A 26,040-nucleotide genomic window follows, 5' to 3' on the forward strand; every position below is an offset into this window, starting at 1 on the left:
GGAGAATACAAGATTAAGGGCCAAGATTAACTGGACAAAGGATGGTCACGGACCTGCAAGATTCTGCACAGGTTTGCTAAGCTAGAAATGGAAATAGAAAAAGTTTGCTTTAAAAAGTTGTTTAGTACATTTTAATGCAAGCCTTGTAACCCCGTGCTGCTAGTCTATAAAACATGTACTGGTCTCTAGTTCACAAGGAAGAAAATAGATCAAAATTTTCTTGTATTCTCTCAAGAAAGAAGCTGAGGTCTAATTGTTTTAAGAACACAGAATTTGTAGCAAGACCAACTTAATTTAATACAAATTAAGTGAGTTTTGAAAATATTGTGCTTGTTGTTTATTTCTGTTAATACAATATCTCTGCAAACTCTAAACTGCTTTGTTCACCTAAAATCTAAACAAGTTTTAAAAGGCTAAAAAATCCAACACATCCACCCCCCTTTGTGTTGCATTCAATATCTAACAGATCAGATCCGGTGTGTCAGTCCAAACAGTCAAGTTCTCATATTTTTAGATTTTTTAATTTTCAAAAATTATCAATTCTTGAGATTTTTGATTTTTAAATAATTTGAACTTATCCAAGCCAAAGGTTCTTAAAGGATTCGTAGACTCAAGATTCCTCTGAGCGTTAACGATGATTATAATCTTTTAAAGAAAATGAAGACCATGTGCTATTCAGGCGGAAAATTCCCGATTACGGAAAATGAAGATAATGGTTTTCTTATTCTAATGAAGCTGATTTCAAGACCTGCAGAAGAATATTATGGAATTTCTTCAAAGGCTTACTCAATAGGATACCATTGGATTTTCAGATGAAGGAAAGGAAGGAAGTTTCTACGGGTACAATTTTTCTAAGAGATTTTAAGATAACTCTAATGATTCCAGATTATACAATCACACAGTGGTGTGTACGAATGCTACATTTATTCGGGAATCAAAGAGATCATCAAGAAAGGAATCGAGGAGGTTAAAGAGAATAGTGTGGACATGCAAACATCTCAGTTACAGGCATTAAAGTTGGAACCTCATAACAGTATAGAAGAGTTATTGGTAATTGAATCAGAGGAAGCTCAGGTAGATAAAAGTGACTTGTACACTTTAAGAATACTTGAGGGACTAGACAATATGGTAGTGTTTTACATGTTAGGGAAGTTTAGTCGCATTAGATTCACAAAGAGTACTTAAGCTATATCCAAGGATCAAGCCTATCTAATTCCAAGCAGAGACTCTTCAGGATTCAGCTCAAGAGGTGGTTACAACACTGAGATGGTGACATAAATAAGATTTGATAGCTACAGTTATGACAAGAAATATGTGTCAAGTAACTATTAGGGGTTTTCTAGAGCAAAACAAGAAGCTTGACAAACAAGGATGAGTAGGAACTCAGTCGACAAGTTGAGAAAAAGGTGGAATGTTTTCTTAAGGAAGCAGCCAACCAAAACTTATAGTGCATAAGGAAAGAGTTAGGATGGATCAGATGACAAGACAGAAGATCGTGAATATCTTGCTTTCATAGCAATCTCTGAGATGATCCAACTTATATATCTTAGGCTTCAATTTCTTGAACCACTGCATTATTTTGTTTTCAATATTTAATGCATGATTAAGATCTTAGTGTTTAAATGTTTTAACACATGCACAAGCATGATAGCAACACACATAGAAAGTGCTAAACTAGTTTTCTAGAATATTAGTCTGGTAACTAGGAATGATGTTAACTTGTACATGATACTTTAGATGATCTTAATAATGTGTTTGAATATTTGTTGAACATGATTTATTGCTATAGTGAGATATAAGTTTTTCGGCATTTAAGACATTTGTTTATGCTTATTCTTTGTATCCCATTACAATGTTATTTGCTCATGTTATCTGAATTGTTTGTTAACGTAGGATAGAGATAGTAAGATGACATAGAATAACATGATTGGAATAGATAGAATTAGTGATTATTTGTTAATTCTTTTTACTCCATATCATGCATGTCTTGCTTAATTCTTATGTGTAATGTTTTTGAATGACTGCCATATATTCTTAATGCAATGCTTGCTTATCTCAGTTCCATGAATGCATCTTTTAGTACTTGCATTAATTGTAGAAAAATCATGTTTTAGGATTATAATAGGGCAAAGACTGCTATTCCTCCTTATATAAGGTTGAAATCATTTTTCTCCATGCCTACAGATAATTTTTTCAAGGGTATTAAAATAGGAAAATGGTCAGTCAGAGATAAGAATTAGCATGTTAAAGTTGAAGCAGTTGTTATCGCTGTTAATAGAAAAATCTCTAATCCATCTGGACCCAAACTGATAAGTTGGGTACCAAGAACTGTTAATCCATTTGTGAGTGCAGGACATAACAAGTTAATTGATTCATATGTATTCTTGGTAATTGATACTCAAGGCATATGATCAAAGAAAGAGCCTCATAATCAAATGTGATTGACAGAAGCTATTCCGTTAATAATCTTTGGAGATGACAACAAAGGTTTACATTACGGGACAAAGCTGTGTAGAAAAAGGAATGTCATCATGGATTCAACAATTGGTATCATTGATAACAACTAATCATTGGTGTCACTGGTAACAATTGAAAGCATCTTCCTTGATGGAGAATCAAGGCACAAATCTTCTTATCCGACGGTTCTGCATCAAAGGATAAAATGTCAATTCAATGAAGGAGTAGTGTTTCATCTCAAGAAGAAGGTTGAGAAGCTTGCTCTTCTTAGAGTAAGAAAAGGATATGCTCGTAGTTGAACTGTAATCTAAGGAAAAGGTGAGGTCAATGGTTTCTATTGTAAAGCTTTATCTGATAAAAGTTTAGCTATGACATTAGAAGCTCTCACCTTTGAACATCAATATAATGAACTATTTTGTAAAAAGGGTTTAGTGAGAGGAATGCCTCATCTGGAATTCAGAAGGATGAAATATGTTAGGCATGTCAGAAATAAGAGTCAAAGCAACATCATATTAAAGTAAAGATATACCTTAGTGATGATGGATGACTACTTTTAATAAATAAAGTTTTGTTTGTGCGTTCTCAAGACAGGACATCACAGATTATGATTGATCATATCAAAGAAGATCAAGCTGGAAGTAACTGTAACATAGATGATCTTATGATCAGATAATAGGATTGAATTCAAGAAGCAGTTCTGATTAATATCTGTAACATGAAGAATATTCAGAGACATATTCAACAGTTGGACTTCCGTGTCAGAATGAAGCAATACAAAGAAAAGAACAGAACTTAATTAAAGTTACAAGGACAATATCGAGCAAATCAAGACTTTCTAAATACCAAAAGGCTAGAGCAGTCAACACAGTTTGCTACAAGTAAGATTAGGCCTTCATCGGGATGTATACATGAAGACCACAAATAAGTTAATGACCAACAGGATCAAACACTGGATAACCTGAAAGTGTTTGGAGAGAATATTTTACGGGAGCAAACAATGAAATGTTTTCAGTTTCTTAAAAAATCTTGGTATTTGCAGCTAAAACTCATAAGTATATTTTCCATGGCTACTCAGTGGAGTCTACAACCTACAGGGTGTTTGTGGTTGATCAACAGAAGATGTTTGAAAGTCAAAATGCATAGTTCAACAACTTTATGCTCCAAGCTGTTACAGGAGAAATTAATAATATTGATGATTCATATCCAAGTAGTGGAATGATAATGTAACTACACAACGTAGTACTTCAATGAAGCCACTTAAAAAAGATAAGGATTTTTAGGAAATCCCAGCAATAACTTAGGGGGAGATAAAGAAGGATCAACTAGTCAGACTCAATATCACATTTAAAATCAAGAGGACACAACAAGAATATATCTGTTGAGACAAAGGGTTTGATGTCAATATTATTCTCAGAGTCTAGTTCTTAAGTGATCCAGATGGTGGAGTAATGATTAGTAGGTCTACTGAGTATGAATGATTATTTCTCTAGTTTTCTATCTGTAGAAGAAACTAAGAAAATTACAGGAGCTCCGATAGATCTGGATTGATTGGGTGATTGCAAACCAAGATCAAATCAATCAGTCAGAAAGCAGATTGTAGGGAAGCTGATATCCAAGCCAAATGACAATCTTGTAATTGGTACAAGGATAACCAGAAGTCAAAACTGGATGACAACGATATTATTACGAGGGATAAAGCCAAACTGGATGCTAGGTTATTATTAGGAAGCAACATATAATAGAAAGCACTAGTGACGAGACTTGAGGATATTATGACATATCTGGCAACTGGTCCACATTCAAACTTCAATATCTATAAGGTGAATGTGAACAAGTGCACTTCTTGTCTGTGAGTAAAAAAAGGAAGTCAATGTTAATCAGTTCATGAACTTTGTAGTTGCAGATTAATTGGACTTTTTATATCTCTTCTTCACAAGATCACTTCAGGTTAGTATGAACTAGTATCTTACTCAAGAAATCATCAAGGATATGGTATGACACTCTAACTGAAGTTGCAATTAAATATAACCTAGTAGAGTCATCATAGTAATAACTCTCTTTATCAACAGGAACAAACATAATCTTATATATGTTTAGTGACATAATGATAATATTATGTGTTGATCTACTAACGAAAACTTGTGCAAGTTAGTTTCTAAGTAATTACAGAGTAGGTATGGAGGAGCGTGTTGGAAAGGTTGCAATTCTATTTGGAATTACTGCATGCAAGCCAAAAGAATATTTCTTTTAGGAGCACACGTAAACCAAAAGAATGATGAAACCACTAAAGCTTGATCAGTGCAACTCAGGTATAATGACAGGCTATAGAGGTATGAAAAGCTTACTCTTTTACTCAAATGCAAATAGACAACATGTAATGTTCACAACATGCTAATGTGCAAGGTTCCAAGTGGTACCTAGAGAATCCAATCTTATAGATATTAACAAGATTTTTAGATATCTTAAGGGACTACCAACTTTTGGAGTATTGTACCCTAAAGATATTATGCTTAACATGTTTGGCTATATAGATATAGATTACGCCGGTTGTAAGAAAGACATGAGAAGCATCTCTGGAAGATGCCAACTTAAGTGACAAGAGAAACATCTCAGAAAGCTGTAAACTGCATGAAAGAAGATTAATTTCTTGTTATGATGCGAAACAACTTCAAATCCAACAACTCTGTGGAACACTCCATGACAAGGCACCTCGACACCGGGTATCATTTATTTCTAGAGCATGTCTTTTACTCAAAGAGTTACTTGCAGAAACATTTATTAAATCACTTAATAAAGTTAATTTTTCAAGACTGGTTTGAAAATATGTACCATTCATTGCATTTTAGTTGAAAATCCCATCTATAAGGAATTCTTAATTTAAGTTCACAAGTATTAAATCTTCAATATTTAAATGACTTGTGAATTTATCAGTGATCCAGTACCTCGTACTTAATGCTACTATCTTGATTATCATGATTACAATATCATATACATTTGTGATAATTAAGTCTTATAGCATTAAGTTTGAATATTATTTTAATTGTATTAAAATAATATGCAGCATAGTTATTTGTATCATGTACGAATAATTGTGATACTTTTGGTATTAGTGATAATATTTGGAATTTTGTTCTAAATAATCAATGATCTTTTTTAAAATCACTAATATTAGAAGTTGAAGTATTTTCTAAGTTATGTGTATAAACTATCAATATTTTATATGCTTAGAAAGTATTTCTAAAATTACTAATTATCCAGAAAGTGATTGCCATGTGCATAACTCATATATTTTATTGGTAATTATTCAAGGATAATTATAAATATTTAAGTGCTAGTATCTAACTTATAGATATTTAGTATTCAGTTATTTATTATTTATTTTAGGTAGTTCGGGTTATGGAAGTTGAAGTAATTCAATGATTTTTTTGCTTCATAACTCAAACTAACTTAACATAAATAAGCAACATGATTGATCATAACAAAATATGTTAACGATTGATATCTAGTATATTGATTGTAACTTAAATGTTATAGGTTAATTGTGAGACTTTGGTTTTAGTGAATTTAGCAAAACTTATATTTTCAGAATCCACTGAAATTAGAATCATATTTGTAGCATGATTAGTTGTGTGCTAATTTTTATCTTATATTAGTTAATGATATTAAGATAAGAATTTATATATGAACTAATTGTGAAGTATTAGTATTTGTGACATTACTTAGAACTCCTCTAAGTAATCAATGTTTATCCTCAGTCACTAATACTAACATAAAAAGTGTGATTTTTTAAGTACAACGATGGTCAATGTGGACTATACTTTATTAAAAGTAACCATATGTCGTCCAGATAGAATAATTTTTTTTATACTTATTTGCAAATTCTTGAATACTTTGATATAGATGCAACACTCAATGGATCAAAGTATATGGAACTTGGAATATTTTTCTATGATTGCAAACAAGACAATGTTGGTTAATGTTTCTTTATGTATCGAACCAATATTGTTTAAGATACTACAGTTGTTAGGAGTTAAAAATTGTATAATATACGAAATTGAATGTTAATGTCTATTTGATAGATAATTGGTATTTAATTCATTGATATCTTATTTTAATATATTTGAATTATGATGTTAGATAATTCCATGTCAAATCAGTTTCATGATTTAAGTTATATTAAAATGAGGTGCAACATAATTATTGGTATCTAAAGTACTTGACAAGTATCAGTCAATGCTATATTGTTAATATTTTGTTGTAGATAATTGTGAGATTTTAAGTTCTAATGAACTTATATGAGTTTTTATATCTGACAGATTCACTACAATTTGAAATCAGCCGCATAGTCCTTCTTATTAAGATTATTTTTCAATAAAAATTTTTATTGATAATAATTTTATAACGATAGATTATGGAGCTTTTGACATGAATGAGAATTTCTTAGACTTTACCCTAAGTAATCAATGTTTTTATAAAAACTCATTCATATTGAAAGATAAAATATTTCTTTCTCTTCTTCATACTGCTAGGTCAAGGGTCCATGTCTTTGTCAAATCGGAAGACATTTTAGTTATCTTTTTATGCATCAAAACAGACTTCTGCACTCGAACAGTTTTAAGAGAAAAATCAAACTTCTTTCTACAGTGGTGATTACTTATTTCATGAAAATCTTTGTGAAATCACTATTATACATCATTTCTCTCAAAATATTAAATGCATAATTTTCATTCATTATAGATTTTAAATGCATTTTATCTCTGCATTTCCATATGTTCTGTGATGCAGGTTTAGCCTCCAATGAGCTTCTTTCATTTGATAATCATGAGGTTGAATACCCACAACTTTTATCACAGACTGTAATGACAAATACACAAACATAACCGACCAACACTCTCTTACCACAAAAATGAAGTATGAATTAGCGTGAGGGAGAAAGTGCCTTAGTGCACCACATAAGGAAGGTTCTGAAGTCAACCCAGCAGCTCTATCTCCTATAAAGTTTAGTAGTATTAAAACTGAGGAAACTGCTAGCCCCCATACATCTTCTCAAAAAGATGTAATGGCTGAAAAGGCACAAAAATAGTTACTAGATTCATCCACTCAACAGGGTGCGTCTATTGAAATTTGTCTGTCGGGCAGGGTATCCGATGTAGTGACACCACCTCAAACATAAACACAAACAATTCCTGATGAACAAGGTGAGATTACACACACATAGGATGAGTTTACAGAAATAAAAGTTTCGACCATTTTAAGGTCAGATTCGATTGTGCAAGGTTCTTTAATGGACCAATTGCCTTTACATGTTTTAGGAGAGGATACTAATCCAATAGCCATATGCCAGTGGTCAGTGTCTACCTCCCCAGGATTAAATCCCCTGGATGCATCTGTGGATACTAGGTCTAACATTGGTGCAGATCAGCAACTTGTTGACGATAATTCCAATTTACCTGATGAGTCACAAGGAAATATCTTCACAGACATTAGAAGGAAACTTTGATCTTTGTGCTAAATTCTTTGGATCATTATTTACCTTCCCAGAGTTCAAATATGGAACCCTCAATGGGAAACTAGCAACTTGTAGATTATGACTCAGATTCATCTGAGGAGTCTAACAAGGATAGGGATTTGCAAACTCCCATTGCACCACATGTGACCTCCTTAAGGTTGGCTAAGGTGATTTCCTTGCAGGTACAGCTGGATTCTGGAGCTATGAGAGGAGTGATACACTTGTGAGAATGAGTGTGAACACGAGTGGAGAGAATAGTGAAACACTTGTGAGGCACACAAAACAAAATCACACACCCACAACGAGGAAGAAATAGAAATACCAAATCTAATTCCCTATCCCTAAACATGGTTTGAAATGTTCAATCTCTCGGAAGATGATTCTTAGGGACCCAACTCAAATTTGTTTATGATCAGGACCTAAATCTTAAGGACCTAACATTTACAGATTTGAATTAAATAGTTCGGGACCTAAAAATGGTTGGGACCTAACAATCGTGATCTTACAGTTATGAGATATAAGGATGTCGGGAAATTTGGTTAACAAGATGATCAACGGTGAAGCCATTGTTGCAGTATTTAAAAGGACATGGTTGATCAGACTATGACTTGCTATTTCTTATCTAATAAAGTGATATATGATAACTCTTTCAGAAAACAGGATACATTCCCTCTCTTATTCCAAGGGGAAGAAGTGTTATATAAAAGTTTGGGTTAAAGTTTGGAGGATTCCTCAACTAAGGGGGAGAAGGTAAAGCATATGTACACCACACCACAACATTATTGTTTGAAACTACGGATCCTATTGTATGGGAGATGTGGTAAACACGAAAGTGATTTCCTAGTGATTAAAAAAAGTGGATTGGTTCATCACTATTCTTTATAAGGAGAGAAGCTATTTTCCTAAAGGGGAATATCATTGGTTTTTATTTACGGATCCTATTATACGGGAGAGGTGGTAAATGAAGGTGATCTCCTTTAAGCAATTGACTCTCAACTGGGGAGAAGCAAGAGAGATATGTGCTTCTCAATAGGAAATATGGTTGTACCAAAGAAGCTGTTGATGATTACTTCAAGACTGAGAAGTGTTATCTAGAAGAGATTTGAAGAATCAGGGAAATGCAGATGAAACTACTTGAAGATCAGTTCAGTGCTTGGGAAACAAGCATCTTTCATTTCAGTTACTCAAAAAATCTGGAAATGCAGAATTTGATCCAGAAAATCAGCAGCATTATTTACAAGCGCTGGTACTTTACTTTTTTTAGTTGTTAGTTGAGTTATTATCTCTATTTAATTTGTTTGTTAGCTATACGAACAGTATAAATGATAACTCAACACTATATCAGCACTAGAACATGACAGGCAAATAATACTACGTCTACACAAGAAATCAGGAAGAAATGAAGACATGGAAAATAAAAAGAATCAAAAGATTAGAAGAAGGCTTGAAGTCTATTTACAGGTCACTGATAGAAATTCATTAATATGTTCATGCCTCAATGGAGAATAAAGGTTAAAGACTTTTAGGGTTTCGGAAGTGTTGAATATTCATTGTTAAAGTGCCATCAAAAGATTTCAGTGTATTGGCATTGATTGAATATAGACAGTGTTTGAAGCATAGGAATCTGAAAAATTGAAGACAGGGTATAGACATAGGTTAAAAAAGATATCTGCAGTCTTGAAGTTATACTCATTGACAGGAGTTCATTATATGTTTAAGCGTTAGTGAAGAACAGTGAATGAAGTATTTAAGATTATAGTAACAATGAAGAAGTTGTCTAAGTACCAGAAAAGATTCCAGTGAAAGTACATTTGTTTATTGACAGTCAATATTCAAAGCAATAAAGTTGTTGCAGGCTTAACAATGTAATCAAGAATATAATACGAAGACCTGAATCAAAGTTAGTCATCTATGAACCAGACCAGTTGCACTAGGCGTCAACGTTTCGTGAAAGGAATCTAAGTATTTTCATTAGAAGAATTGTTAAGTGAGGATTCATATCTGATATGCAAGATATATGGTTAATGTGAAGACTCAGAGAGAAGACTTGAAGACATGACAGTTTAAGGGATAAATCATTCTACAAGAGCAGTAGGGTAGAAACAGCATGAACTAAGTTCAATTGAGCTTATTTGTTACCCTAGTCTCCAGTGGAGTTTTAATGGTCATTGCTTGATTACTTTCTAAGGCAAAATGAATCACCTAGCCTTCGTATAGTTGGAGTCGCCAGTTACAATGAGAAAGAGATAGATAATCATGCACATGTGACCATGACCCACTTCCTTGTTTGCTAGGGAAGATGTAGTCGCAAGTAAAAAGCTAGAAGGAGTTCTAGGTATCGCAAGTCATACTTGGCTTGAGATGAATGCAAGCCTTCAAGGAAGAACTAGTCGCAACTTAGAGTTCCATGCACAAGACATCAAAATTCTCTAAGGCAACTACCTCTTGTCACCTGGTCGCAAGTCACACTTCAGCTAGGAGGAGGAAGTCGCCAGTTACAAAAAAAGAGAGGTGCAGGCCGCGACTTAATTTTCTTCGACCTTGAGGTCACAACTTAGCTCCTTAGTATTTGTTCTAGTCGCAAGTTGGGAGTTGTACAATGCAAGTCACTTCCTCTAGAAGCTAAGTACGCAAGTAAGCCCCTGAGAGAAGCATGGTCGCAAGTGGGACTTCATTGATCTCCTAGTAGTCACCAGTAAGTGCTTGTGGAAAGAATTGAAGTGCTAACTTACTTCCCCTAGTCGCAAGTAGTGAAATCGAAGTCCCTGAAAGCAAATCTCTCAGCCACACTTTATTGATTACTATCATTTAGTTTATATGGTAAACAATTGGTCACGTATTTCAATATGATATAAAGTCTACACTATAGAAGCAGAAAAATATCAATCAACATTTTTAAGATTATATTTTCTGTTCATCTTCTCTCTCACGAGAGGTGGTGAAACAAGAAGTAAAGAAATATAAAGAAGCTCAACACATTGAATATCCGTTTAACTTCTCACCGGAGAAACTTTATAATTCCCGATTTAACTCTGGTATATTTATAGGGGCATTATAATAGTTATCTGGTCATTAGGCAAACAAAAAGTTAGATCATTGTATATGATTTGATTTGTAAATATTTGTGAAAGCAAGAATATTATTGTTCTTGGATTGTAACCGGTTAATTTATTTACCGGAGTGTAGCAACACCCCGAGGATTTATATATGAATATATACTTCCCTGAAAGAATATAACCATAAAAGATCCGAAAGAATTTTTTAATTTAGTGAGTATCGTATTCAACCCCCCTTCTAGATACTTTGAGACCTAACATCAGCTCATTTACAAATCGAATCTTAAAATCGTGTTAATGTTTGACTCGTTTATAAATTAAACCGAACTCGAGCTGAACTTTTTTTGAACCGAATACCGAACTGTTAGCTTATCGATCGACTCATTTATAGCCCTATGTATGATATTAGAATTTGAGTATTCAAATTTTTCTTTAAGTAAAATGTATATGTGATGTTATGTTATAACGTACATGAAAGTAATCAGTATTTTTGGTCTAATTAATTCTAAGCGATGGCATTATGTACATGGAGGGAGTTGATATTTTTGGTCAAATTGTCTCGAAGTTTCCGAGATTCAGATACAAGCGATGCAGCAGTAATTAGAGGGTATTTCAGTACTAATATCATCAGAGGGGTAGTTTGGTCCGTCACTTTCTGTAATCAGGTATGAGTTTCAGCCATTTCAATCTCATACCTGATTTTTGGTTGATAAATAAAATTTGATACCCATTCCTCGAACCCCCAAGATATAGTTTCTTATACCCAAGTAGAGAGGTGGGTATGAGGAAGGGGTATGAGTATCAACTTTTATTTCACTATTTTAATTTTTATTTAAGCAATTAAATATAAATATTTAGTACTAAAAGAAATCTATAAACCTAACAAATATTAATATAATAATAAAATTAATATATTAATTAAATTAAAATTATTGACTTAACATATTTTAAATTAAAATTGTTTATTTAGCACTGAACTAAACCCATGATATCAGATATGATATCTAATCTCATACAACTATAGCCGATAATTGATTTCAACGTGAAACCATACCACATCTTGACCTAAACGACCCCTTAATATGACATGCCTCTCACATTTCTCTTTAAAAATAGAGGAAATGTAAACCTTCGGGCTCATCTGTTAGATCTTAATATTATTTTCAAAACGCTTAAAATTTTTGAATAAATCAAATTTCTGATTGATTGATTTGAGTCATTTGATAAATCTGAATCAAAAAATCTGAAGGATCATCTTTATAAAAAATAATAATTAAATAATATCTAAATTTAAATATATATTGATACTCATAAATAAATCATTTATTCAGTATGTACAAATATTTTATTAATATTTAATAACCCAATACAACATTAATAATTTAAAATTGTAAAATATTTAATAGTTATAATTATATTAATTATGATAAAAGACAATTATTTTCGTTATATATGATATTAGAATTGTGATAATCAGATAAATACTCATTTTTAATTTTTTGCAACCACAATTACATAATACTATTACCATAGCGAGAAATGTTAACATATATTAAAAGAAAAGTTTATTAGATAAAAAAGTAATTAATATGAAAAACATGAACAAACTTTTTGACGGGAGCACACATCTATACTATATTATAATAGACGAAATATTAAAAGTTTGGGAGTCGGTCGGTGGGTACTTGTTGAAATTACTTAATTATCCTTAATTATTTATTCTATATTTAATTGGCCAGTTAAGTCGATTGGTCAATTCCAATTCTTATTGATATTAAAGTCAACTTCTTCTATCAATTTAAATTCTATTTTATATCTAACTCTATATTATTATTAATTGATATTAAAGTCAACTTATTTTATTAATTAAAAACTCTAATTCATATTTAGATATATATTATTCTAATTGATATTTCGAACTAAAATAAATTTAAGCAAACTAAATATAATTAGTTGAATTTAGTCGATATAATGTGCATCGGGTTAATAAAAAAAATAATAAATACCACTGATCCGTCTAGAAAATTATACTATTGAACTAGGATAAACGTAATAATACATATTAGTCATCCAAAATAATTAAAATATAATTCAACCAACTAAAATAAAAGCATATATATTAATTATTTGGACTAAAACAAAATTATCTTATTATTCCGGACATAAAAAATTAAAATTACACTAAATTTAATTAGTTGAATTTGGTCGTAGTAATGAGCATCGAGTTAAAATAAAATAAAGTAAGGATAAATCAAATTAATATCAGATTAAGTATAATTCGTATCCTATTGATATGAGCCAAAAATGAACTTTTAACTAAACATAATTATTATTATTTTTAAAAGACATATAAAATAATCAATAAATTATATCGTTCAATCAGTACTGTTGTCTTTTTCAAATAGCTCTTATAGTTTATCGATTAAGTAATAAACTCTCTAAAATAATATTTTTATTAAAGTTCCAACACAAAATAAACATTGTATTTCATTCCCAAAAAACTATTAAATCGCTATAATATTTTAAAAAAAAATATGAACATATACGTATATAAATATAATTATCATGAAGTCATATTATTTAAAAAGATAAAAATAATAAAAATTAATGAACGAATATAAAAAATTTAATTCAAAATATTTTTATTTTAAAAAATTATATAATATTAAAAAAGATTTCTCCATCCTCGGGGTTTAAGCTAGTGTATACTAGTACGTACTTCATAAATAATTCAGATAGAAAATTTTAGCACAAACGATAGGGCTGAGCATCGGGCGGTTTGGCCGGTTTCGGAGTGCCAAACCAAACCAAACCGAAAATCACGGTTTCCTTCACCATGAAACCGTAACCGAACCGAAAGTTAGAAAAACCAAACCAAACCAAACCGATTACTAACGGTTTGGTTCGGTCGGTTTCGGTTTAATACCCAAATTTTAATAATTTTTTATTGAAATATTTTCTAGTTAAATTCTAATTAATTTTATACGTACTAGAAGTCTGGAATATATTTTTGCATATGCTAGCAGATTACCATTCATCATCACACATACATGTATAAATAAAGTAAATAACTTTTATAACTAAAATCCATTGCATTGTTTAATAAGCAGCAAATGATCCATAATCCAGAGAGCAAAATAGAATACAAGTATAAAGGTCTTAAATAATATTTCTGATAATATATATATATATATATATTATATTTTCGGTTCGGTTTGGGTAAAACTGTCGGTTTATTTTCAAAAACCAAAACCAAACCGAAAATTTCGGTTTTTATATATTATAAACCAAAACCAAACCAAACCGGTAAGAAACCGAATTTTTCGGTTTGGACGGTTCGGTTCGGGCGGTTTCGGAAAAATTATGCTCACCCCTAACAAACGATACAAACACAAACTCACTTACCCATTCACGTGTTATGAAATGGGGCCTTCGATTCCCGCTATACATTCAGAATAACCTCGTGACTTTTACGCATGAAAAAGACAGTACATGTGTTTAGTGTATGGGTAACCGTATTTTTGTTAAATGGTAAACCCAACTGTACTAGTATTACGGTATGAGTGTGAATGTGAGTGAGATGATATTAACGGCTCCGACCGGTTTGAGAGTCAAATTGCGAGCACTTCGGCGACCTTAGCGCGGTCGTCTCCCTAACCTATGTAGTAGTGATATCGAGTTACAAGATTTTCATTTTTTTTATACTACTAGTAGGGATCTGCATTGTTCGGTTTGGTACTTTATTTAGAGTTACAACTTACAACTACTAATAATACATGTTTAATTTCCTATTGTCTCTTTCCGCTTGCTTCTTCTTCAAGCCATTATATATGGGCATCCCAATAATATTTTCATGTTTCCTTGTCAATACTATTTTCTTGATGCTTTTTCGTAAATAAGGTGGAATGTGGAAAACGATGATGACATTTTTGAGATATTTTTGGCTAAATTTGCCATTGAGCGAGTATATTACAAACTACATATAATCTCAGATTTCGCCATTAACCTGTTTAGTTTTCATATTAGTTTTGATCTATAATTTGTGCTGCTGCAACTTAAAACGGGAGACACGCTACACTTTTGCTTTCAGAAGCAAACATCCCACAGTCTGTGTAGTTGGCCAGTAGTAGGCAGCATATCATCATGGTTTTAAGTAAGCTCCCCCATTCTTTTCCCTAATTTACGACCGTCTGCTCAACTAGGGTTCACAAATGATCCCAGTCTTCTGTATTTTAAAATTAAACACACGGATGCAACAGCACCGTGACATACTAAGAACAAGATTGAAGGTTCAGGTTTGAGTGTAGTGTTGTATAGTATTATTTATTGGTTCAAATTTCAATGCCCCATTAAAATAACACTCTGTTTTCAATGAAACGCCAACTTTCTGATGAGAAAGAGTAGAGTTGAATCTTGAATGCCTCAAGATTAGGGCGGTTCCAGACACATTTCCTGACTCTCTCTCCCCCGACATTTGTGGTCTCTCTCCTTCTTTACATTTGTTTATTTTTATTTATAATTCATCGTGAATCCATATATACTTGCTCATCTAACTTATTCATGTGAAACAAGTTTATGTATGTAATATGTTCATATGTAGTTTGAGCAAATAAGTTGGCCTATTTAAGGGATCAAGCAATGCAACCCAGACGTCGAAATTGAACTCTTAACTCTAAAAGTTGTATACAGGCCTTTGCCCATAATAATAGTTTTACGAGCATAACATGAAGAGCAACAGTAGCACTAGCTATAATGAGTGTGATACACAAGATGATCGAGATTTATTGAAAAGAAGATGGGATAATGAGAGGTTCAGATCGATATTCTCTGGCGTAGATAATATAACTGGTGTAGCAGCACCAACTCCTCCGGTGATGATGTCTTTATTATCAGGCCCCCCAATCAATAATTTTCTTAAATCAGGAATTACAGCAGCAGGAGGAGGTCTGGGATTTATTGATAACAAAGATGATGTGATGGTACATAATTCTACGTCTATGATGATCCCACCTCCTGCTGTGACTGTAGTGCTGGAAGGGCGTTCTATCTGCCAGCGCATTAGCCTTCATAAACATGCAAGCTACCAGAGCCTTGCCAAGGCCCTCCGTCAAATGTTTGTGGTGGACGAGGATGCTTACAGTAATAATGCCGCTGCTCAAGCTCACGATCTTCATCTCTCTAATGCTATACCTGGTCATCTTATTGCTTATGAAGATATGGAAAATGATCTCCTGCTTGTTGGCGATCTTAAGTGGGAGTAAGTCTTCTATTCTCTTCTTAATATACAAGTTTTCTTGATCTTAAAATGTTTCTTGCATTCTCACAAGTTTATGTTATTTTTTTTGGGGGTGGTAAAGTGATTTTGTTAGGGTAGCCAAGAGAATCCGGATACTTCCGGCAAAGACAAACTCAAGAAAGGGAAAAGTGGCTGCAAGGACTTAATTTGAAAATTACTTTGGATGGTTTTTGCTTAATTTGCAAAATGATTACATTAAAAAATCTCTTGTGCGTAGTTGTGATAAAGACATGACATGCCTCATGCCTGCTTTGGTGCATTTCTGGAGATTTTTCTGATATGTGCTTCTATTTCTCCACTCTCTTCTATCAACAGTGGACTCTATGTAACCTGTACAATTATCTGGTGATTACCTACACCAACATCGAAGTTTTAATTCTCACTCAAATTTCTTCCTACTTGGTGTTACTTGCATCGGAAATAACAGAATTACTAAGAGAATCATCAAGAGCTCTTACAATATTCACACTGAAATCAATACACTATTATGCTTATACTTCTCCAGTAAAATAATTAAATAAACCATGTCAGATTCATTTGAAATGAACATGAGCTGATGTAGATAATACATATAGATTCTGGGCCTATTTTACAAATATTGAAACAACTGAAATTGTAGCAAAAGAGCTACAAAAAGGAAATAAAAACCGCTGTCTGAATGTGAAAATTTTAAATGCCTGTATTTTGCTACTGTTTACAATTTTTGAATACCAATCAAGCTTAAAATGTTTAGTTTCCACAAATTAAGGATGAATAAGTTTTAACAATATAGCCTCAAAGGCCTTCTGATGCATGCTGGTCTCTCAAAGCTCGAATAGCGATTCCAACTAGTCCCTCGCGGAATTTAAGCTGTTTCATCTACAAATGGAGGAAGACCCCAATCGGCTGGTTGAAAATCCAATAAAGACTTCAGAATTTTGTCTGCAGTGTCATGATAGGAGCTGTCAAGCCTTGGATCTGGAACCATTACCACAGACCTGCATATACCAAAATATTATTTCCATGAATGATGCTTTCATCACAATTCCTAATAATTATAAATGCTTAACCACAATAATAAGTATCCAAATCCATATGCATAAAAGCAATTCAGGTAGCACCCTCTTAGATCATTTGGTACATTAATTGCATAAATGCATTAAGCTTTCAGGCTTGCAACAGATACCATACTAAATATATAGGAACCACAATTAACTGATAAAAGGACCCTATGAGTTCTCAATGACCTACTTTCTCCAAAATTATAATCAGCATACTGGAATAAATTCTACAACATACGAGTTCAGCTATTAAGGCCTCAATCTCTTACTGCAACAATTCGATGAAATGCATCCTTCAGCAAATAAAATCGAACCAAAGCTATAAAATGATGCGTCATTGATACGAAATGGGTGTTTGTAGCACATGAAACAGACAATATGCAGAGTTGGGAACTCGACTCATGTTTTGAAAACAAAGGACACTGAAAGAAGAATCTAATTACAATAACAATTTCATTACTGTTTAAAATTTTACACTTACATCCCAGCATTCTTGGCTGCAAGGACTCCAGAAGGTGCATCCTCAAAAACGAGAACTGTCTTAGGATCTACCGGTCCACCCTGTTCTTTTCACAATGTTTCAATTACAATGACAGTAAATGTAAGTTATGCAAGTAGATTAGTTTGGGTATCATTAACCATCATAACTTGAAGATGTTTGAAGTACGTTACTTGAAGTAATATTCGAAGTACATAAAAATGTTCACCTCGAATCTTCTGGCAGCGGCAAGGAATATATCTGGTGCCGGTTTGCCTTGTTTAACTTCTGAATCATCACCATTGACAATGTGATGCATCAAAGAGAACAGTTCTTGGTGTCTTTGTGTTTTTAATTCATAGTGATATTTCTTAGATCTAGAAAAATATTATTAGGTGAGTAATGCTTAGACAATTTTAGGAATGTTCTTGAAAGAATAAGTCAAGCTGAGAAACAGAAAAGAATGTAGCATACCCTGTTGCCACACATATCGGTATGCTGTTTGCATGTAGATGCCTGATTAAACGACTAGCCCCTAACAATCATTTAAATTGTTGAAATTAAAACAATGTCTTATATAAAAGCTTTCGAAAACAAAAAAAAGGGTACTAATCAATAAATCTATAACATACTATTAGCTATATAACTGATAAAATCAAAGATATTAAACTGAATATTGATATTAACTTTAAAATGAGTCATCAGACTTGCAAATAAAATCATACAAATTCATGTAGTTTGGGAATTGCAAACCAAGTACCAAGTACTACTACTTGGAACAAGTGCCCCCCCTCCCTCCCCAAATAATAAAAGACTCACACTGAATCGCCAAAAGTAATATCGTGCCATAAACGCCACAACTGAAACACCATTTTACTACCCAGGTATACATGGAGACGATAAAGAATCATTTACATGAATTTCTAGTTTTCAAGTTTACAACTGGAGGTATGTTATTAAGGTATGTTGAGCCCTTGGCTGAATCTAGTTTCTTAGACATGAGAAAAAACCTGTGAACATCACAAATTACTGAATTTTTAACTTCAGAGCACATGACGAACAAATAAAAGTTACAGATGATTCACCTGAAGTAAACACACTCGTAAATTTATATTACCCGTTCCTGCTACAAAATGTGTTAGAATAAGTATGGAGGTCACTAGTAGTTAATATATTTATGTTGGAACTTCTGAGAGTACATTTACTTTGATTCTTTCTTTCCATGAAATAATATTGATATTAAGTTTGATAAATTTCTGTGGGCTTTCAGTCTAGGAAAGAAAGCAACATACCTAATTTGATATATGAAATTATCAAAATAAAACTCCCTAATTTTGCTGCAGAGCTGTCGATGATATTGCACTCAATCTTCTCCAATCGCACTGTCTTTAGTAATTTGATGTCAAATTATTTCTTTTCTTAAAGCTTGTGGTCTTATGGAAACAACCTCTCTACTTCTTAGAATTGGAGTAAGGTCTTTATATCTCTTACCTCTCTACTTTTGAGAGTTATAGATCGAGGATAATTGATTTGCTCTAAGTTGTCATCAAGAGAAAGTTTAGTTGAGTCAATTATAAGACTGTTCAAGAGTCATAATAAAAGTTCTTGCAGTAGGTTATACAGCTTGTATTTACCATCAATTGTGCAATTATTATGATGTTACAACACGAAATCCTTAAGGACTTTACTTTACTGAATAATTATTAAGTTCCATTTCATATAACTTCACAGAATGATGATGTATATTGTTAGTCCTGCTTAGTGTACACTATCATTTTCCATCCATAATAATTTACAAAATATGAGAGAATAATGGAACAGAAAACTGTTATGAAACCCCCCCCCTGAAAATTTTATTACGGTCAACCACTGAAGAAAATCAACTGCGAAGAATTTGGTGACAGCAGTCATTACAAATCTTTTGGACTTGTTTATACATTCAACTAGTGATACAGAAGAGATACATATTTTCCCTACATAAGGAGTGTATATCTTATTTATTAACTATAAACTAATGACACGTGATAGGAAGATAGCATTTTAGCAATCCCATTAGCAAGTAAGATGACCGAGACAGTAAATGTTCACAAACTGTTGCAATGATGCACTTTTGATGAACATACACATGTATGATCAATTGTAATAGTTTCATCTTTATGGAATTCTATGCTCGATCTCACGAAGGAAATGAATCGATCCAGTTCTTTTTAATTTTCCAGAGCCTGATATTCATTTAGGTTTGTAAAAACCATTAACTAAACAATTACAGTTTTTACCGTACACAGTCCATGTGGGTTGTTGCCCTCTTATACAAACACAAATTTGGTGCAAATATATGGTAGGGATATCTTACCTATGGATACAAGAAATATATAGCATTGAAGAAACATTCAGAAATTTACTCCATATGGGGTAGGCTTACTTTTGTCGGGTTAAGAGCACTGGACTAGAAAACATAAAGCAACTAAAGTTGTAGCAGCAAGTCCTACAGTTAGCCTCGTTTATTTGTATTTATATATAATCATGTAAGCTTCCTTTCACAACTTAATATCTTAATATAGTAAAAATTTGCATAGTTTCAAATCTTATCGACATTGATTTTCCGTGCTTCGCTAAAATCCCCTTCGAAAATGACTAATACTTCCGTCTGTATCTAGTTTTACTGCACATGTTTCGGTAGTTTGTATTTAATTTATAAGTGAGATATGATGTATCACCATTGCTTCAAGATTCACGTGATGTTATATTCTAGGTAGGAGCCTATCAAGAAATTTGTGCTAACATGGTTTAATTTCTTGAAAACTTAAGGATAATGCTTTATTCTCTGCGGCAATTAGGTATAAGCTAAAACCTAAAAAAAATATCTAAACTCAAACATACACAAGGAAACTTCAACATTCCGGGATATCAACATTATATATAAATAGAAATTATAACTATGTAGGTTAGACGGTGTAAATATGTCATGGCTCGTGACAAGAGTACCTTATACTAAAGTAAGGCATTAAATTGTTCTTTCAAGTATAAGTGAGATCAATGATGCCCTAAACCGTAAAAACAACAAACTGACACGGAACACCACAGCCATACCCTTAAAAAGACAGAAAATCTACCAACATATAGATGCTAATAAATCGCAAATGCAAAATAAACATCGAAATCAAATACAAGTAACACCATCGGACAATGTACTACCTGGCATCAAATCAGTTGTGGGGAACAATTTCTGCAACGTCTCTTCTCGTTCAACAAGAAACTCCTCGGGACTAAGAGAATCACTAATTCCAGTTTCGTTAACAAACACCGTAGCAGCTTCAATTGCTTTCATTCCCATCATTTTCGCTTTGAGGGACCAGTCAAAAGTTTTGTTGTATCTAGCTAGTATCATTTCCTGGACTTCCGTATAAAACTTCTCCGTATCTACAACGAAAATAAAATCAAATAACCAAATCACATAAACACATTATAAAAAAACAGCACCTACTATAATCTAATCAAATAACCTAATTAGAAGCTAAGTAGAAAGTACAACAGTGATCAGCATTATGCAGCTAATTAACAAAATGAAATTAAATCATACTGTAATAAGATTACAGCCTAAATTAAAATACGAGTAGTCATGTACAGCAGAAACCTCAATAAATGAATATTGGATGAATAATATTTTTAATCCAGATAAAATGAAAAAAAAATGTTTCGAACCCGACAAAATTGAGAGCTGAGAGGAAGTACCAACCAAGTAAGAGGCCATCCATGTCGAAGATGACGTGAGTAATTGAAGAAGAAGAAAGCTCTTTGGTCGTCGTCATTTTTGGTGTTCAATCGGATCTTGCAGCCTAACTTTCAGAGTTCAGCTGTCAGTCAGGATTTTGGGCTGAAAGGCTGGTATTTAAAGCGTGGGACCGGAGATTGCAATTTGTATAATTTCCTCCACTTTCATATCGTGTAATTTTATATTTGACTTATTAAATGTAACACATATCCTATAAATTTAACATTCATACATTCATGTACCCAAGGGAACGACACAGGAGTGACTCACCGTTTCCTATATATATATTTCATTTACATTTAGTATATAAAATAAATAAATAAATGATAGGGAATAAAATAAGCCACGAGTGTGTAATTAATATCGCATTAATTATATCAGAACTGTGCTGGCAGTTAGACCCATTTGAAAGGGCCCAAAATCCTGAATATTAATTAATTTCGTAATTAATTAATAAGGGAGAAATCAGCTGTTAAGATGAGTTCTAAGGGAATATAAATCGTTGTAGATTAGCCTCCAAGGGACCTAATAGGATAAGGAATCAGTTTCCTACTTCCTAAGACTCCAAAATTCATTCTAATTTTGAGACATGCCCACCAAATCTCCTAGATCTAATCCAATTCAAGGACTTTCAATATCTATATAAGGGGCCTCACCCCCACCAAATAGAACTACATTTTTGACTTAATCATTGGCAATCAGCAAGGTACGTAGGCATCTTGTTAAGGCAGATCGAGTCACGAGACACAAGAGCAGTCAAATCGAGCCTCGAAACTCACGAACCCTAGTAATATGTACAACAATTAATATACCTTAGTTTTTAATCCATAACATTTGGCGCCGTCTGTGGGAATAGCACAACAACAACTATGGCGAGAACACGGAGAGGAAGCAGCGCCCTTGAAGGAGGAACGCCAGCGGGGACGACCCAAACGATTTTATCAACAGTGGAGGTACCTCCGCATTCAACCTATGCCGCCACCCAAGGAGGAGCCCAGGTAGGGGCAACTGAACCTCAACCTCAAGGGACGATTCCCTCGGCTCCTCAAGGGACAAATCCCCAACTTCAACAGCTACATACACCTATGAATTTTCGACCCGTTAGGTATAAGTATTCAACTATTGTGACCACTAACCCCCCTTATGGGATGCCCCTTTACCCCGAGGTTGGAGGAAGTGGACATGCTGGACGGAGTGAAGCACGGGGGTAAACACCCCATACATACAAGGTTTGGCTCATATCCCGGAGGATCAGGAATTTTCTGGTCCTTATACTGAAAGAGACTCCGAATCTTCGGATGATGAAGTGGCCCCAAGAAGGAGACGTGCTGGCAAAGAGACGATGCATGATGGTAACCAACGTCCCAGGAGCTCCCGAGGGACGAATCCCCAAGAAGTGCAGGAGAGAATCATGGCTCACGAGGCTGAGATTCAAAGGCCGAAGCACGACTTGGAGGCGCACCAGGCCCCCAGACCCCCACTACCACCTAGGAGGAGAAATCCTCCTCCAATCATACGCCTGGATGGTCCGTCACAAAGAAGGACTATAGTCCCAAGAGCCGATCCAAGAAATCTTCTTCCCCTTCGAGATCCTGATGATCCTACTCCACCATTCACTGAAGAGATAATGAGTGCCCATATCTCAAGGAAGTTCAAGATGCCCACTATCAAAGCTTATTATGGCACTGGAGATCCCGCTAATCATGTGAGGACATTCTCTAATGCACTATTATTGCAGCCCGTGAATGACGCTATTAAGTGTCGGGCCTTTCCTCAAACCCTGTCGGGAATGGCTCAAAGATGGTCTAGTCGTTTGCCCCCAAACTCTATTGGGTCCTTCAAAGCGTTAAGTCAGGCTTTTATTAAGCAATTCATCAGTGGGAGAGTGCATGAGAAAAGTTCAGCATCCCTCATGAGCATTGTGCATGGAGCAAAAGAGTCCTTGAGGGACTATCTGAATCATTTCACAAAGGAAACCTTAAAAGTCCCGGACCTTGATGACAAGGTAGCTATGGTAGCACTGCAACAGAGAACTAGGGATGAGTTCTTCAAGATGTCCTTGGCCAAACGCCCCCTGAAAGCATGTTGCAGCTCCAAGATAGGGCCGAGAAGTATATCAAAGTGGAGGAGAGCATGAGGAAGACAATAGTAAGTAACGAGCCCGCTGGCAAGAAGCGGAAAACTGATCTGAAATATATTGCTAAGGACAAGTATCCTAGAATTGAGAAAAACCCTGATTCAACCCCGAAGAAGGGAGGATCTGGACAAAAGTTCACTGAATATGCTAAGCTGAATGCTCCTAGAAGCCAGATCTTGACGGAAATCGAGAAAGATCGAGATATTCGTTGGCCTAAACCCTTGAAGGTTGATCCTACCAAGCTAGATAAAAGCAAATATTGCAGATTTCACGAAGATGCTGGTCATGATACCGATGAGTGTAGGCAATTGAAAGATGAAATAGAGTTCCTCATTCGAAAAAGAAGATTGAGCAAGTACACTCGGAAGGAGGAGATAGGAATAACAATGTGAGAAAGAACTTTGAAGATCGTAGGAGGGACCAAGACGATTGGGGGCGGAATCCCCAACCTAGGGGACCGGTTATAAATGCAATCTTTGGAGAACCGCGACCGCGAGGGCCTGTGATAAACACAATTTTTGGAGGACCGACTGCTGCTGGATTATCCAGGAACTCCAGGAAAGCATATACCAGAGAGGTTATGCAAATTGTTGAGGAAGCCCCGAAGAGGTCCAGGACATGAGTAACAATGACATTTGATGATTCTGACTTGGAGGGTATGAAATTTCCTCATGACAACCCGCTGGTCATAACACCAATAATAGGGAACAACCCGGTGAAGAGGGTCCTTGTAGATAATGGTGTTTTAGTGGATATATTGCTCCATGATACCTTTTTAAGGATGAGTTATAATGATTCTCAACTAACCCCGACCGATATGCCAATATATGGATTTGCAGGAGTGGAATGCCCCGTGGAAGGGATAATTAAGTTGCCAACAACCATAGGTCAGGAACCAAGGCAAGCAACACAGATGTTGGACTTTATGGTGGTGAAGGCTAGTTCAACCTACAACACGATTATGGGAAGAACAGGGATACATGCCTTCAAGGCAGTCCCTTCTTCCTACCATTTAGTGATGAAATTTCCCACCTGGAATGGGATTGGAGAAGAGAGAGGAGATCAAAAGATGGCAAGGAGTTGTTACGTGGCCTCTCTTGGGGCAGATGGAGTTGGGGGCAGGTTATGCCTATTAAAGATCTGGATATCCGAGAGAATGATGAGAAAAGAGGGAAGCCAGCAGAAGACTTGGTTTCAATTCCTTTAGGCCCCGAGAATCCTGAGAAAGTGACTTTCGTTGGAGCCACACTAGAGGAGCCCCTTAGAGGGAAGTTGGTGAAATTTTTGTAAGAAAATAATGATGTGTTTGCATGGTCGGTAGCTGATATGCCAGGCATAGACCCGGAATTGATTACTGACAAGCTGAATGTGGATCCGAATCGGAAGGAAGTGAAGCAAAAGAAAAGAAGTTTTGCTCCAGAGAGGCAAGAAGCTATAAAACAGGAAGTAGAGAAGCTCTTAGAGGCTGGTTTCAGCGAGGAGATATAATTTTCGGAATGGTTAGCAAACCCTGTGATGGTAAAGAAAGTTAATGGAAAATGGAGGATGTGTGTGGATTTCACTGATTTGAATGACGCATGCCCCAAGGACTGTTTCCCATTGCCAAGAATAGATACATTAATAGATGCTACTGCTGGACATGAGATGCTGAGCTTCATGGATGTATTCAGTGGATACAATCAAATCAATATGCATAAGGACGATATCCCCAAGGTATCATTCATCACTGACTTTGGTGTTTATTGTTATCTTGTTATGGCATTTGGTCTCAAGAATGCAGGAGCCACCTATCAAAGGTTGGTAAATAAGATTTTCAAGGATCTTATTGGTAAGACTATGGAAGTTTACGTCGATGACATGTTAGTCAAGAATCTAGTAAAGACTGACCATGTAACCCATTTGAGGGAAGCTTTTGAGGTCCTGAGATACCAAAAAATGATGCTAAATCCTGCAAAGTGTGCTTTCGGGGTGGGAACTGGAAAGTTTTTGGGATTGATGGTCTCCAAAAGAGGAATCGAGGCCAGTCCCAATAAAATAAAGGCAATCCTGGACATGGAGCCACCAAAAACTATCAAAGATGTTTAAAAGCTCACTAAAAGGGTTGCTGCATTGGGGAGGTTCATCTCCAAATCTGGGGACAAGTGTCTGTCGTTCTTCAAGTCCTTGAAGAAGGTTAAGGATTTCATATGGACTGAGGAAAGCCAGAAGGCATTCAAAAAATTAAAGAAATATATGGCCCAGGCCCCGTTTTTGGCCCAGGCCCCGTTTTTGGCCAAGCCAGCTCTGAATGAAATT

General features: G+C 34.6%; 2 protein-coding genes across 2 annotated transcripts; one reads left to right on the top strand and one right to left on the bottom strand.

Annotated features, from left to right (window-relative positions):
* The first annotated feature begins 15,259 nt into the window (after positions 1–15,259).
* LOC141711026 (auxin-responsive protein IAA33-like) lies at positions 15,260–16,695 on the top strand. The gene is made up of 2 exons (XM_074513486.1): positions 15,260–16,279; positions 16,380–16,695. The coding sequence occupies exons 1-2, from the start codon at positions 15,747–15,749 to the stop codon at positions 16,462–16,464; spliced, it is 618 nt and encodes a 205-aa protein (XP_074369587.1). The 5' UTR covers positions 15,260–15,746; the 3' UTR covers positions 16,465–16,695.
* A 278-nt stretch (positions 16,696–16,973) lies between these two features.
* Positions 16,974–21,733, bottom strand: LOC141713231 ((DL)-glycerol-3-phosphatase 2-like). The gene is made up of 6 exons (XM_074516549.1): positions 21,573–21,733; positions 21,032–21,256; positions 18,311–18,371; positions 18,066–18,213; positions 17,840–17,919; positions 16,974–17,295 (listed from the first exon to the last, which is right to left on the bottom strand). The coding sequence occupies exons 1-6, from the start codon at positions 21,643–21,645 to the stop codon at positions 17,163–17,165; spliced, it is 720 nt and encodes a 239-aa protein (XP_074372650.1). The 5' UTR covers positions 21,646–21,733; the 3' UTR covers positions 16,974–17,162.
* Positions 21,734–26,040: the final 4,307 nt, after the last annotated feature.

This window comes from Apium graveolens, chromosome 3, assembly GCF_009905375.1.
Source record: "Apium graveolens cultivar Ventura chromosome 3, ASM990537v1, whole genome shotgun sequence".
Classification (NCBI taxonomy): domain Eukaryota; kingdom Viridiplantae; phylum Streptophyta; class Magnoliopsida; order Apiales; family Apiaceae; genus Apium; species Apium graveolens.

Coding starts and splice junctions, on each gene's coding strand:
- LOC141711026 (XM_074513486.1), top strand. CDS start 15,747: ATGAAGAGCAACAGTAGCACTAGCTATAATGAGTGTGATACACAAGAT. Junction 16,280..16,379: donor GTTGGCGATCTTAAGTGGGA/GTAAGTCTTCTA, acceptor GGGGTGGTAAAG/TGATTTTGTTAGGGTAGCCA.
- LOC141713231 (XM_074516549.1), bottom strand. CDS start 21,645: ATGACGACGACCAAAGAGCTTTCTTCTTCTTCAATTACTCACGTCATC. Junction 21,257..21,572: donor CATGGATGGCCTCTTACTTG/GTTGGTACTTCC, acceptor TTTTCGTTGTAG/ATACGGAGAAGTTTTATACG. Junction 18,372..21,031: donor CACAACTGATTTGATGCCAG/GTAGTACATTGT, acceptor AATGATTGTTAG/GGGCTAGTCGTTTAATCAGG.